The sequence below is a fragment of the Meleagris gallopavo genome, chromosome 2 (assembly GCF_905368555.1).
Source record: "Meleagris gallopavo chromosome 2, MGAL_WU_HG_1.1, whole genome shotgun sequence".
Taxonomy (NCBI): Eukaryota; Metazoa; Chordata; class Aves; order Galliformes; family Phasianidae; genus Meleagris; species Meleagris gallopavo.
The window spans coordinates 29716318-29730938 of NC_139405.1; the positions used below are offsets into that span (position 1 = coordinate 29716318).

At 50.7% G+C, this 14621-nt stretch overlaps 1 protein-coding gene across 3 annotated transcripts in view; it reads right to left on the reverse strand.

Annotated features, from left to right (window-relative positions):
• Nucleotides 1–14621, reverse strand: part of TMEM63B (transmembrane protein 63B) — a 37687-nt gene that overhangs the window by 2260 nt on the left and 20806 nt on the right. For 2 of the 3 annotated variants that reach the window (XM_085219478.1, XM_085219477.1), the window contains exons 3-23: nucleotides 14052–14131; nucleotides 12420–12458; nucleotides 8939–9029; nucleotides 8162–8199; nucleotides 7308–7450; nucleotides 7011–7062; nucleotides 6603–6711; nucleotides 5983–6053; nucleotides 5365–5445; nucleotides 5095–5218; nucleotides 4695–4828; nucleotides 4406–4543; nucleotides 4007–4160; nucleotides 3569–3675; nucleotides 2664–2750; nucleotides 1446–1511; nucleotides 1158–1320; nucleotides 904–1009; nucleotides 638–805; nucleotides 406–521; nucleotides 32–112 (exon numbers count right to left, since the gene is read on the reverse strand). In XM_085219478.1, coding sequence (XP_085075604.1) covers nucleotides 32–112; nucleotides 406–521; nucleotides 638–805; nucleotides 904–1009; nucleotides 1158–1320; nucleotides 1446–1511; nucleotides 2664–2750; nucleotides 3569–3675; nucleotides 4007–4160; nucleotides 4406–4543; nucleotides 4695–4828; nucleotides 5095–5218; nucleotides 5365–5445; nucleotides 5983–6053; nucleotides 6603–6711; nucleotides 7011–7062; nucleotides 7308–7450; nucleotides 8162–8199; nucleotides 8939–9029; nucleotides 12420–12458; nucleotides 14052–14131 — 2148 coding nt within the window. The remainder of the gene's footprint in view (nucleotides 1–31; nucleotides 113–405; nucleotides 522–637; nucleotides 806–903; nucleotides 1010–1157; nucleotides 1321–1445; nucleotides 1512–2663; nucleotides 2751–3568; nucleotides 3676–4006; nucleotides 4161–4405; nucleotides 4544–4694; nucleotides 4829–5094; nucleotides 5219–5364; nucleotides 5446–5982; nucleotides 6054–6602; nucleotides 6712–7010; nucleotides 7063–7307; nucleotides 7451–8161; nucleotides 8200–8938; nucleotides 9030–12419; nucleotides 12459–14051; nucleotides 14132–14621) is intronic. The other variant, XM_085219479.1, reaches the window with a different exon arrangement.

Genomic DNA, 14621 nt, shown 5'->3' on the forward strand with positions numbered 1-14621 from the left:
CCAGGGCATGAACATGGAGATGGGGACTCACAGCGGATTTGGGAGCTGGCAGGTTGGTGGCAGGTCTCCCGTTCTGCCTACTTTCTGTGGTATCCACCTCTGTGTGCTCAATCTGGAGAAGAAAACAGAAATGCAGAGAATGCCAGGATGACACAGCTGCAGGAGCTGCATTCCAGTGAGACTGTCCTCAAATTCTCAGCGGGTATGGGAGCAGCATACATATGGCAATGATGGCACACAGCTCCAAACTGCTTTGGGAACTTTCCCCATGGAGCTGACACTCAGCCAAGGAACAGTCAGAGACACACTCCCTCTGCTCTAAATCCCCCTATTTCACTGATTAGCTGTGCTCCCAAAGGAAGGGGCTCCCATACCATTGAGTCCCCGCCCAGCATCCCACCTCACCTTGTAGTTGTGAGCACTGAGGTATTTGAAGTGCCCAAAGCAGACGTGACATAGGCAGATCACAATGGTGATCACAAGAACCACAAAAGTGAACATAGAAGTTGGGGCCAAGAACCCTGGGATGAAGAGAAATCAGTGTTAGGGTGCCAAAGCCCAACAGACTGTGTGGCGCTGCTAAGAGGCGGCAGCCAGGTGAAATGTTCAGCTAGACACTTCCCAGCCTAGCACTTACCTGTACGCATGGTGGAGAAGAAGAGAAGCCAGAAGAGGCATAAGATGGGGGCTGCCACTACTTGGTTCACAGCACCTGAATGAATCTTCTTGTCCAGTTTGGCAGGTAGGTAGGCGTAGTACAGATTGTAGCGGTCCACCAGGTGCTTGAGCAGCATATACATGAGCCCTGAGGGACAGGTGTCAGAAAAGGGCATTGACCTCTTTCCCAGTGCCTCTGGACAAGAGGAAATACTTCCTGTGCAGAAGCAAAGGCTTGTCACTCACCAAAGGGGACAATGATGGGGCAGGTGATGCTGTAGGTCATGACCACAGTGAATACACACATCATCCACGCATAAGCGGCCCCAAACTGGAACTCGTAGGCCTGGTGCTGCAGGGGAGAGCAGAGACCTGTCTGTTTTTACCCTGAGCAGGGTATAAGATACCCAGCACTTGGCGAGCCCCAGAATGCACAGCCCCCACTGCAGCACCTTCAGCCCTGGGTGCAGGCCATTACCCTCCCCAGCACCACCACTTACTCGCTTGACGTTTCTCCGTTCAGCGGCTGAGCGGGCCAGGCAAAGGCGAATCATGTACATGAGCAAGCCAGGGATGCGCAGCAGGTCCATGGCGTTCCCAATGAAAGCAGAGGCGATGACATAGTTGACAAAGAAGGCGCCATTGTCTGGCAGGAACACGCACCTGGGAAGGCGCAACGAGAGCAGACTGCAGGAGATGCTCCCGCAGCACAGAAGGGACCAAGACCCGGTACCACCTTTGAATGCTCCCCCACCATTAACAAGGGCTTTCTTTCCCGCTCCACTTACTCAAATCGCACTGCAGCTTCAGCAAGGAATTTTTTGTCAAATAGCCAGCGGAAAAACACATCCAAGCTGCAGGGAAGGGGGGTGAGAAGAAAAGAACAGTCAGAAGCAGCTTACACGGACATAGACATGCAAATATATGGAAACTGCTCTAAAAAGACCCAAAGCTCTGATCATAGACCTTATTGTTCCTTCTTGGTATATGTCATTGGCAATTATGTAAATCAGACACTGGGAAAAACAGTACAGCACCCTTAAAGGGATCTAAAGTTTTCCATTCTCATGCATGTTCTTCTCCTTTTGCCTTGATCGTATAACTATTTTCCTTTCCTCTGCTTGAATGAAACAACCCTGAAAGGAACTGGTGATTGACTACAGGAGAAACTACTCAGGTACACCACAACCTCAAGAAGAGAGATAAGAAGGAAAAATTATCTCATTTCTCTCCAGTTCTACACTATCTTGACATAAAATTGTACAATCTTCTGGTACCTCCAGAATCATGATTCTGGTGGACTACAGAGCTCCACACACAGCAGTGGGATGGATTCTGTCCTCAGAGGGAAGTGTAATATACTTGTTGGTATATAGTTGAAATGTAACCCTCTGAGAGCATTCACCTGCTTAAGTCACAAAGTTATAAGCAACAAGACATTTTAAATCTGACTGGGAAACCTTACTGTAGTCACCCTTAGGATGGAGGGTCATTATTCTGCCTCTGTTAAAAGACCTGTCTATCTCCTATTGGAACTGGTTGATTTAGCCACTGAGGAGCTGTATCCTGAATTTATGGGGTATAGATTTCCCATCCTACAATACATAAAGAAGCTCCTATCAGAGTAGACCCTCCCATCACCCTGCATCTACCTCCCAGATTTCCTCTCCTCTCTCTCTCTCTCTCACAGTTTGTTTTGTCCTCGTTCAGTGCTGAGCCTATGCTGATGTCTGGCAGCTGATGTCCCACAGGGCATTTCTATAGCCTCTACAGGAAGATTTGGGGCTCACATCCAGCAGGATTAGCATTCCTGCAGCCTAAAAATAGGAAGACCACCCAGCCAAGCAGTACAGCCCACTCGCTTCTTGCTGAAGTGGGGGAATTCACTAGCTTTGTGTAGAAATAAGGAGAGCAGGGAAGTGCTGCAGGAGAACCACCGGAAGTGCAACTCAACCACCTCCACACTCCAGGTCTCTGCACTTTCTTGCCCTCCCCTCCACACTTACCTGCTCAGGCCCAGTGAGGGCAGCAGCAAGACCATGAAGATGAGGAATGTGTAACACTTGTGCATGGTGGTCCTGTTCTCTCCAGATCTGGGGGCAGAGAGAAAGCTGTTAACACTGTCACCTCACCAGCACAGGGTGCCCCCACATAGCAAAGACTGGGAGTTCTGTGTGTGTGCCCTGCCTGGCCACAGGGAGAAGACTATAACAGGGGGCTGACAGAGGCAACAGCGAGAGAAAGCAGAAGGCAGATGAAAAGGCAGGAGAATTTTTTTTTTGGGGGGTGGGGGGAGAGGGAGGGGGGGGGGGGGTTGGGTGGGGGAGAGAATAAGCTACCTTCAGTAATCTGCAGCTGCCAGAAATGCCAGCTGAAAGAGATTATGTTTTAACACATGGTGGGGCCTGGAAGGTTGGAGAAGGGTAATGCTGCCTAGCAGCCCTGCATCCCACCACACAAGTGGTGAGTGGTCTTGCACTATTTGTGAGGTATATGCACATTTGCCAGTGCTCTGCAAGTCAAATCCATTCACTGCTGCCAGAAGCCACGGCAGCCAACACAATTTTTCCTTGGAAAAGTGATGACTTCCACGAGTACAGGCACACCACACCTGCACACTCACCTTAGCCAAGACTTCCCTTGCTACTAGCAATTTTCAAAGGCATTGGCCCCAGCTCCTCCTACTTTTCCTGCAGAAGTATATCACTCTCTGCTCAATATAAGCCCATGCTAGTGGCTGGCAGAGCTGTCCACAGCAGGCCCAAGGTGACCAAAAGGTGCCACATGACACCACACTTGGAGTGAAGACAGCAATCCAAGCAAGACAAGCTGGCCTGGCCACAGCTTTGCATTAGTGAGAAGTATCAAGATGCCAGGCAACAAGCCAAGAACAGGCACTGGCTGTCCCTACCTGGTCCAGTGTGCTTCAAAAAAGGCAGAGTAATACACAATGGTGGGCAGCAGAGCGGAGAAGCACCACAGCAGCAGAGTCGGAAAGAACTGAGTGATGATGGGGTTCTGCGACAAGACAGAGAAGAGACTGTGTGTTACACACAGTGCAGCAGCTCTCATACTTATCACAGGTGCTGCATTTACTGATGCAGAGTTCCCAGTGCCAGCTGCTATGACAACGCACCCCAGCCTAGCCACTCTCAGCACCTCCATACTGAAGGGCTTGGGGGGCACGTGCCATGTAACCCTCTCCTGAACAACCTCTCCTTTGCTCTCAGGCTGACAGGATCTGGGATATACTGCCAGTTTCTCTTGCTACTCGCTTCCTTTCAGGGGCTTTTGTGCCTTGGGGTTGCTTCAGTGCTACCCATTGTGCACCCCTCCCCAAAGGCCTTACATTGAGGTACTCCACAGGCTTGGTGACATTGAACTTGTCCATAGTGGTGATGATGATTGCAGGGGTGGTGAGGAAAAAGAGGAGGATGAAGAGGACCACATTGATCACCAGGCAGCGGATCCACCAAATGAAGCCCCGGATGGAGAGATGTTCCCTGAGAGGTTGAAAGAAAAAGGGCATCAAAAACAACCACACCAAACATCATATTCACAATACAACCAAGCCTGTGTGAACAGAGCTTGGGATATGAATTTAAGGCTTTCCCCCTCCAAAGTTGGATCAAATCTCTAGCTCAGCCAAGCTAGCCTTCAGCAAGACCACCACCCTCTGCTATCAGATTGTGAGGGTGCGGTCTCTCTTTTTATTGCTACAGACCTGCTGAGCCCCACTTCTGCTCACCAGTAAATGTTTTGTGGGTCAGGGGCATAACTGACAGTCCAGTTGGAAACGTGCAGAGATTCACTGCAGGAGGAGGCCCTGGGCTCCCCACGACATGCACAGCCCTGGCACTTGCAAGCATTGAAGTCTTTGAGGATTCTGGAAAAGAAGGGAACAAGGGAGATGCTGCCACAGAGAGCCAGGGCAGGAACAAGCTGATGTGGATGTCTTGGGGCTGGGATTTCTGATTTAAAAGAGAGTTGTGAGATGCCACCGTCCTGGGAAGGACAGGATCTCTTGCAGTACTCACATGGCTGTGATAGTCTCATTATGAAAGGTGACAAAGGCCATTCCCAGAGGCTTCTCATTCACCTTCTCCTTCTCCCGCTTGTAGTCATCTTTGAGTTTCTCCTCCAGTTTAGTGTAGTACTCAATGGCTTCCACCTGGGCAGAGGGACAGGCATCAGGGCAGAGACCTGGGGATCTCACCCCTCAGAGCCGTCACAGCATCACAGCGGGGAGACAGCAGGCAGTCAAGACAACCTATGCTAAGCTCTGGGGCAGCAGCTCTGTGGCAGAGCACCAGGAGAGCTCCTGGTCCCAGACTGGGTTGCCAGCAGGACCTAAGCATGCTGCAAATCAGCGTGGGCAGCACAGGGACCCAGTGCCCACAGTACCCCTCTGCCCAGTGCCTCCAGCTCTCCTCACACCTCCTCACAGCCCCTGATGACACAGCAGCACAGGTGACCACAGGGCTTGGGGTTGATCATGGATGGGGTGTTCTCCTTGCTCTGCAGGTTGGTGAAGTAGATTCGCCCGCGCTCAGCTTTCTTCCTGAAGCAGGAGAGGGGAAGAGAAAGAAAGGTATCTCAGAAAACCTCCATGGTGCCAGACTTGAAGAAGTGGATGAGAAGAACTCACACCTCCAACTTCTGTGACTCCCCACCCCAACCTTTTATCCCCAGCTATGGGCTGGTTACCTCTCAGCATCGAGAAACATCAGCCGAGCCACATCATAACAGGGACGTGCTTCCAGCACAGTGCAGTTGGCATAGGCCTCCCTGTGGATGGAAAATAGCTGCTTGTCATACATGGCATCAACTCCCTTCTCTATAGTGCTTCTAAACACTACCCTCACAGTTTTTACTCAGGTTCCAACGGAAGACAATGACTTCTTGTTGTTTCGATTTTGGTTAAAAAGAAAAATATACTCTTCCACAAAGAGCATGAGCATGACTGACAGAGAAGCAATAGCACAGTATCCCACCATCACTGATGGAGTACTTCCTGCCTGCATCTCACTTCTATGAGCTTGACAGCTTTTTCATGATGTGCCCTATCCCACCATGAACCATGCTGACCCCCTATGGCTCTGCAAAAGATAGCTCAGCATGTCCCAACAGACTGCACATTAAAATAAAAATTCACACAGGAAAATAGCAGCAAAGTGCCCAAAATAAGAGTGTTCACCGATTTTGGCCAGCTTCTGCCCCAGGATTTTCAATGTATTATTGCTGTTCCAGGCAACATCAGCACCACCCCACTAAAAACATTCCTGTTACAGAGCGGTCTTTAATTAGGAAAATAGTGAGACTCACTCAAAATGCTTCTTGATCTTTTCTGGCTCAGCATATTTTGAAATCCCATTGATGAAGAGAGTTCGCTTCACCTGAAAGGAAGAAAGTGAAGATAGGCATGGATGGTGTAAAAGATCAGATTGAAGTAAAAAAAAAAAAAAAAAGTTGAAAAAACAAGACTCAAGGCCTGGGTTAGCAATAGGAGGGCATCCCAGACACTTTGGGGAGCTTTGCTCCCAGCTTCTACTAGCTGTTGGCACTCCACATGTGATGTGCTACAGATTGATGGGATAAGGGCTCACACTGGAACTGCCTGAATAGAAACAGTGGCGTTAAGAAGTAAGAAAAGCAAAGACATCTAAGGTACAGCCCCAAATCCATAGAGCAGCAGGAGCAACTCTTTAAACATGGGTCCCCCACATGTGTTCACCCAGCTCAGACCTCTCTCACTTCTCCAGGTGGCATCAAGATTGGCTGCTCCAGAGGAGATCTGCCTTTGGCCAGGCAGAACAAAGGAAACAAACCACAACAGCCCCAAACTGCTATGGAAAGGGGAGTGCTTGGCACCCTCTCCCAGGCCACCCAACTTGACAGAAGGCCATGAAAAGTTGTGCCTGGGGCAGTGCTCAGACCCCACTCACCAAGTCATCCTCTTTGTAGCGCATCTTGGAGGTGTGCCGGCGCATGCTGTACACTGTCAGCAGCAGGTACAGGAAGGCAAAAGATGTGTGCAGCCACAGCAGGTTATTCCTGACACAAGAGAGAAGAGCGCTTAAAGCCAGCATGAGGCTGCCACTGCAACTCAAACAGATCTCTCAGGGACTCCTTCTCCAAAGGCTCTGGGGCCTTGAGTGGTGTAATTGGCACAGCATACACATACCCTGCCAACAACCTCTAGGACTTCAACATGGAAATAGGAGCAGGGCTAGCAGCCTTTTGCGGAGGGCAGAAACACAACCTTGAAGGAGGAAAGGCTCTGCAGCAGGTAAGCATTTAGAAGATACATTCTGAGAGCCACAGTTATCCATCAAATTCCCATCCACACCTACCCAGAATTTAGGTTAGCGATCGTTGTCCTCCCAAAGCTGTATGCATTGTTTTCTGGGGAGAAAGAAACAGACAAAGATACATTCAGTTATACTGATGGGCTGTGGTAGAGCTCCAGCGGGGCGTGATATAGCAGGAACCTCATCTGCAAAGCACTTCAAAAACCTAAGCTCCCCAGGACAATCTTCTGGATACTCCATGCCCAAAGTGGGACAGGAGTCAGGTTTATTTGTGTTACTCCCTGGAGGACCGAGGCCTGGCACTGAAAGCAGCTTCTCCACCTGGCTTCCTGCCCTCACCTAGCAAGTCCCCTGAGAAGTTGACAGGCAACACGATGCCCACGGAGAGCACACCCACAGCCACCAGCAGTCCGATGATGTGCCTCTGGAAGGACAGGTAGTGTACTGCGTCACCCCCGCATTTGTCCCGGATCTCATCATCCCTGCCGGGAAAGAAAGGCAATCAGGCAATCTTCTCCAGCACTGGAGGGAATGCAAAGCACAGGGCGACGGCTGCCCATGCAGTTGGTTTGAATGTACACAGCACCCCTGGAACACACCTTGCAGAACTGCAGCCATGTCATGGGCATTGACTCCAGCATCTGGCCATGAACCAGCTTAGGCAGAAGCCTAACTGTGCAAAGCTTGCTGTAGCTCTGCTCCCCACACACTATCTTCTGCCACCAGGAACAGGCAGCTGGGCCCACACACACCCACACCTACCAATCTCTGCATGCCCTGATCCCAGAAATGCTTAAGACACTGTTCCCGAGTGCCATCCAGCTGGCAGCATCTTCCTGCCTCCTGCAGTCCACCCTTCATGCCAGAAACCTTCTTTACACAACAGTGCCCCTAGCAGGAACCACAGGGAAGGGAAAACTTCTGCAGTGTTTCTGAAATAGGAGTGGGGATAGGGAAGACGTGGGTTGAGCCATCTCTGTCACAAACTGGCTGTGTGACCTTAGTTTTGGCTCTGGCACAATTGGTATCATCCTTGCCTTTGCTTGTCCCCTCCATACAGCCTGCTGCAGCCCTTTCTCTGAAGTGCAAAAAAGGACAATGACTTCACACTGTTATACTGGTCTGTTGTCCCAGTACCCCACACTGCCCTTCTTCCTCACAAAGTCCCCATCTGCAGATCGTGGGGCACTTACTTTATTCTGAAGATGGCTGTCAACCAGGAGCAGAAACCCTGTACAGAAAGAAGACAGAAAGGTCTCACGTCACTGTGCGCTCCCCTATTCCTGCTCCATCCTTCAAAGGCTTGGGAAACCAGGCTGGCATCCCTGAACCCACACAGATATGACTAAGGACAAGGAGCCCAGATCACAAGCAGCTACCAAAATGTGCAAAGCTGCATAAAGGCCTAGGTGGAGGAGGTGATAATGCTACTACATTGGGCACAACTCCGCCACATGGCTGTCCCCCACCAGCAGATAGCTTGGCCTCTCCAGGAAGCTGTGGGCTCCTGATTAGCCTAAGAGCTCCCAACAGCTAAGGGATGTCCAGAAAATTAATCATACAGAATTACTGCAACTGCCATCCTGGACAATAGCTCCGCAGGGACTTGAAGAACAGAGGAGGCCAAGCCAGTGCTTCTCAAAGTACTTCTAGTGGAGGCATATCTCCTCGGAACTTCACGCACTACTCAGCTGCACTTACCCTTTAGAGAGGACTGCAGGAGTAGACTGCTTACAAAACAGATGCTCATCAAACCAGGTAGATGTACAGCTACTGGTTTAAAAGCATGATCAGAAGCCAAGTTGTACTATGTTGCCTTGGGCTCTGTACCATACCGTCAGACTATAAAGTGTGGGACCTAAGGCTCCAGAATGGGCAAGCAGAGCTACTTCTGAAGAGCACTTGGTTCTCACAAGCTGTGGCCTCCCAGCTGCCCACAGGCAAGGAGTTTGCCTCTTGCAGCTACTCACATTGTCCCTCTGGTCAAAGTCCACAGAGCTGGAGACGGAGGTGAGACGCTCGTAGCGGTCATGGTTGTCAGAGTGCAGAGCGGAGGCTACACTAAAATGACAAACGTTGAGGGAGAAAGTTAAAAGTTGAGAGGAGGCAGTTCATCCAGGAACCAAGAGCACCCAGGCCAGCAGTTAATTCAGGTCAGTTTGCCCCAGGTGAGACGGAGACAAGACAGCCTCAAAGAGCAGAAGGCAGCAGTAAGCAGAGACCCCTCTTTGGGCAACACACAGCACCCAGAGCCTGCTCCCAAGCACGGGGCTGGGCTCTGGCAGCCTCCAGGGGCTTATGGATGCTGCACCCTCTGTGCCCCTTCTCTGAAGGGCACATAGGCCCCTGCAAGGAAGAGCTGGCAGCAGCTGCCACAGAGGAGAGATCGAGTCTCTTTAGTGCAGAGCTTAGAGGAAAGAGGATGTGCAAAGGAGACAGTGCTACAAGTGGGATGCTCAGTTGAGAGCTCCTGTTTTCCCTTTTGCACACATCTACAGAGATGAGCATTAAAGGTACCAAGAGACAGAAAGCAGCTCCCAGGCTACCAGGGAGAGAATTCTGGAGAGGCCCTGGCAGCATCTTCCCGTTCCTGGGGCATCCCTACCTACCCCAACTACCTCAGGGAAGAGGAAGGATAGGAGCTTGGTGGATCCATATCATCACTATACCAATGCCTCAGTGAGAGGAGACCCAGGGAAAGAAAGACACTATTGGCATAGTCACACTGTTTGCTGACTGAAGCCAGGCTGAGCCCAGCTGCCCGCTCATGGCTGGGTCTGCTGTCTACCTGGGAGTTCCTAGAAAGGGGGCAGGGAAGCAAATAGGAACAAATGGCTGTAGGCTGGAAGATGAGAAGCAAATATCCCAGACTGCTGCACTCCAGACACAGGCAGGGACCTCAATGAAGAACTGGCAGCGCTGGCATCCAAGGCAGATAATAGTCCCCAAAATGAATAGAAGTGATGGGTAGGCTGGCAAAGAAGATAAAATGAATGGTCCAGATACCTAAATTAAATAGCACTTGTAAGATGACATCAGGCTGAGATCTTGGAAGTACGAGATATGGCTAGAAGTAAAGCAACACTAAAAACAGTCTCTCTGTAACCAGTATGGGTGAGAGAAGGATCAGATGGACAAGAACCAACAGAAGAAATAGATGAGAAACAGGCTAGAGATTAGTGGTGACACTCCAGAATGGCAAAAAGCTAAGATGTTTGTGACCCTATTGAAGGGAAAAGGATGGTACACGTGGCTTCCCTCAGAGCAGCACCTGCTGAGTTTCTAGTTGGAAACAACACCCAGAGGAGAACGGAGATTATCTGAAGGTCATAGAACTACAGGAGAGAAGATTAGACAGTGGAACAAGGGCCTGCAACTGCACAACCCCACACCTACACCCTGGACCCTCAGCTCCCTGAAATCCCAGAGACTTTGCAACTGGATGAAGGGAGAGGGTGAATTTCTGCTGCCTGCAGCCCTGAGGAGACCCCAGTGTGATGATACTGTGTACTTCTGGCTCCTCAGTACTGGGAAGGTAGACAGTGGGGAAGTACTAGAGGGAAGAGCTGCAAAGGGTACCATTTGTTAGATCAGACTAACAGCTCTACGCAGGATGGACCATACCTGGGGATGTACATGATCAGCATTGCTGAGAAGACAGAGGGTGCCATGCCCTTCCAAGGCTGGGAGGATGGAGAGGGAGCTGCAGAGGGGTACCTGCATCTAGCTGGAGGCTCTCTAAAGCTAAGCACTAACAAAGTGAGTGGAAAGAGGTGATGCTGCCCTGAACTGAGAGGAGATTAATGTGGCACCCAAGAAGCCTTCTCCATGCCTGCTGCTTACACACGGAGATGGGAATGGGCTGCCACCTCCTCTTGGCACAGACTGAGTACTAAGAGAGCTGATGGCTACGCCTGTTTGCTCTGGCAAATGTCAGGATGAGGGTACTTGCTGGCTTGCAGACAAAGAGACACATTAAAGAGGTTGTGCTCCTGCACATTCAGTGACTGGTAGTGCAGTCTGCATGTGAGTCTCTAACCACTACACGCCACTGCAACTCTGCACGGAGGATAGCTCAATGGCAATCTGCTACCAGATTTAGAAAAGCACTGACCAGGATGAGGTTTCCTCACTGAGCTCCACTCAGGCTAAGTTCCTGGAGCCAGAGAGAAGGCTTTTAGAAACTTCTGTCTACCAAAACTAATACAGCTCAAGCACTGCACTTGGAGGGCAGCAGAGAGATTCAGCAAACCTAGATGAGTAATGGGAAGAGGAAGAAGCAGACCCCTGGAGAGAGAGAAACACTCATGAGGATAACAGATGGCCTCCACTAAAAAGTTGCTTCTGAGCCTCAGAGCATGACAGCTCTGCTACCCCTCCTACAGTGCGTTAGCATCCAAGAGCTGCCAGACACATCTGAAGCAGGGCCATCCACTAGTGGAGCATTAAGTGTGAGCAAGGCATTCCATCTGTGCCATGTACCACAGGTACCACCACCTTTGCTTTCACAGCCAAGATTGCTCTGCCCTTTGAAGCTAAGGAGCAGAATAGGAAAATAAGAGGACTTCTCTGCCCTCTCGAGACAGTAGCAGGCCACTGCTTTGCAAGTGATGGAGTAATCAGTTTAGGCTCTGCTGGCACTCCTGGCTGACTGTGCAGCATGTCACTCAGCACACTGGCAAGGCAATGGAAAGGTTTCTACTTGGGTGTAAAAGCAGCAAGAAAGAGAGAAGAACATGGAGGAAGGATCTGTGACAGTGCTCAGCTGGCAGCCCAGCTGTCCTCACTATGAGTACCCTGCAGATAAAGCCAGGCCAAGGTGCTGGAAGATGCTCTTAGACACGCTGAAGCAGGAAAGTCTACATGGGGAAGAGAGAAGGGACAAAGATGCTACCTTGCTAAGCACACTACGAGCCTGGGATAGGTGGTAAGGGACAAGGGACAATACTTGCTCTTGTCCTGAAAGCCTCACAAAGCTGAAGGCAAAAGAAAAGACTAGTAATGACCTCTGTGCACCTGCCACGAGAACAGCCCTTGGGGCTCACCAGCATGAGGAAAGAACAAGGAAAAGGCAGTTGCCCTCTACTTGGGTGACCCAAGTATGCCACAGGCTCATGTTTCTTCCCCATTACTCACAATGGGATAGCAGGACACAGGCAGATACAGCAGGGTGCACAATTGGCACTATCTGTCTCAACTAGCAGCTCCTAGGCACTGCTGCACACAGGGAGCATTTAAGGGCTGAGGGATAACCACAGTGCACCCAGCTGCGGTAGGTGGCTGACACAAAGGGGTGGGGGAAAGGGGAGAAAAGAGCACAAATCCACCAAGAGACACAAATCCAAGCCCTGAACTCCCAGCCACTTAGATTAGTTCAGAAGCAAGAGAGAAAACTGCAAAAAGAAACAGAGAGACAGAGAGGATAAAAAAGACCCTGAAAAAACAACATACTATTCCCGCTCTTCTCGCTCCGTCTGCCATCGTCGGCGCCTGGGGGCACAGAAACAGAAAGGTAGAGGTTACAACCAGGGGAGCGAGCGCCAGGTCCCCTCCATCACAAGGCTCCATGTGGTCCTGAGGAAGAGAAACCTACTGGTGGTAAGGCTGGAGAAGGAGACCTTCCCTACAGAGCTCAGTGCTGCCCTGAGCCACTGCAACCCACAGACTGCATGAGCCACCCACCTGCTCTCTGCTTCCTTCACCCAGCTTCTGTCCCTCTCATCCCCATCCCAGGCAGCCAACACGCATCTGTCCCAGGTCAAAAATTCCAGCCCCATAAAATGCTCAACCTGCCCGCCCCATGGATGGGCCAAGCAGTAGGAACACACAAGGACAGACAGCTGCAGCAGCAGGAGCTCCTCCTGCAGATTCCAGACTAGCTGGCATTACCTGTACCAAACTTATCTGAACTAGTATTACCAAGGGGACCAAACAGGCTGGAGCTCAGCTCTATTCTAACCTTTTGGTGACATGAGCTATTGGAACTTATCAAGCAGAAGCAGCACCAACCACCAACAGCTTTAAGCCACACTGCCTCCGGCATGTGACAAAGTACAACACACACACAATAAACCACCTCTGGACACAGCGCAGAGCAAGACTCTCTGCACAACCCCCCAGCTCCACCAAGTGGAGTTACTCGTTCAGCACTGGAAGAAACCAATTGTTCTTCCCACTGCTTACAGCAACAAGGCATGCTTCTGGAAGGAATCCCAGACATCTGCCTTCAATGTAGGATCCCCAGTGCCAAGGGGCCCTGACTTTTGCTAGAAGACATGACTGGATGCATATCCTCTCTGCCACCTTCGCTCTGTCCCTGCAGAGCAGTGTGTGCAGCCTTGTCCTATTGCACTCTGCTCTCAGGCTCATCACAGGTCTTGTAAAGCAGAGCAGGGGAGCAATGAATGGTAGTTCTGTCACTCTTCCTTCTGCAAAGAACAGCTGGTGACCCAACACTTTCATTAGCCAGGAGAAAATGAGCTGCATGGGATGAACTCAGCATTTGCACTCACTATTCAAGCTCCGCTACTGCTTGGGCAGGTCCCTCTCCGGCCTTACATGTCATATGCTCTCCCTGCCAGCCAGGCATACCAGCCATCCCTGTTACTGCCCATCCTGCTTCAGCTTTATGAGCAAGTCTGGCACTTAAAAGCAGCAGGCTGCATTTCTAAGTGTCCTTCACAAGAGCTACATCCTGCAAAGCTACCTTTAGAGGCTTAAAGACTTCAGCATGGCAGCCCCTGCCCCTTCTGTGACCTTTCTTCCCCTCCTCCCTCACCTCTGCCTGCTGTTCCTCAGGTCATTTCAGCCCCTGTACAGCTCTGTCAGCACAGGGACCAAAGGTGACATTGTAGCTTTAGTTCCTGGAGCCAGCAGAGACTGCTCCCTGCACTGGTAGGAGGATGCTGTAACAAAAAAAGCTGATAAGCAGGGACTTTCCCTGTTTGTGGAGCTCAAGGGATACAACTGGCATGCCTTCCTCTCTTCTCCATCAGCCTCTGGCACACACAAGGGGATTCATTCCTTCTGCAAGGAAAGGTACTGCTTGTGCTTTTTTTTCCCCTGTCTCTCTGCCATGCTTACCTGTCAGCATCAGTCACCAGGGCCAGGCGTCCATAGTCCCAAGCAACTTTACGCAAAATTGAGAAGACAAACAACAATGCCTGAAAGAGAGCAGAGAAACAGCTGTGAGACAAGGCATTACTCACGTCTGCTTGCAGAACCACAGGGACTGGGGGCAGGAGGGGACAGGACTGCTCAGCTAATAGCACACTGAGGCCACAGGACAGCAAAAGTCCTCAGAGTTGAAAAATCAGTCTGCCTAGGTGGTTAGAAGCAGACTGAGGTCCAGGATGCAACACACAACAGCCAAGTTAGTCATAGGATCAGAAAGTCCTTGTGATCCAAGGAGATAAGGTTATGACTACGATGTCCATGGTCCCACAGTTGCCAAGGACCAAGTAAAACCTTTGGGTAGGTAAGGCTGTGGGGACATCACAAGGAGGAATTCTGGGACATGGGGCTAACTAACCTGACCTGCGTCCTTATAGAAAATTGGCAACACCGTTCCACAGGTTCAATGCAGTGGTGCTAGAATTAAGGCCTAGAGTGGTTAAGGGACACAATCGAGGCCACAAAATCTGCTAGCAATAA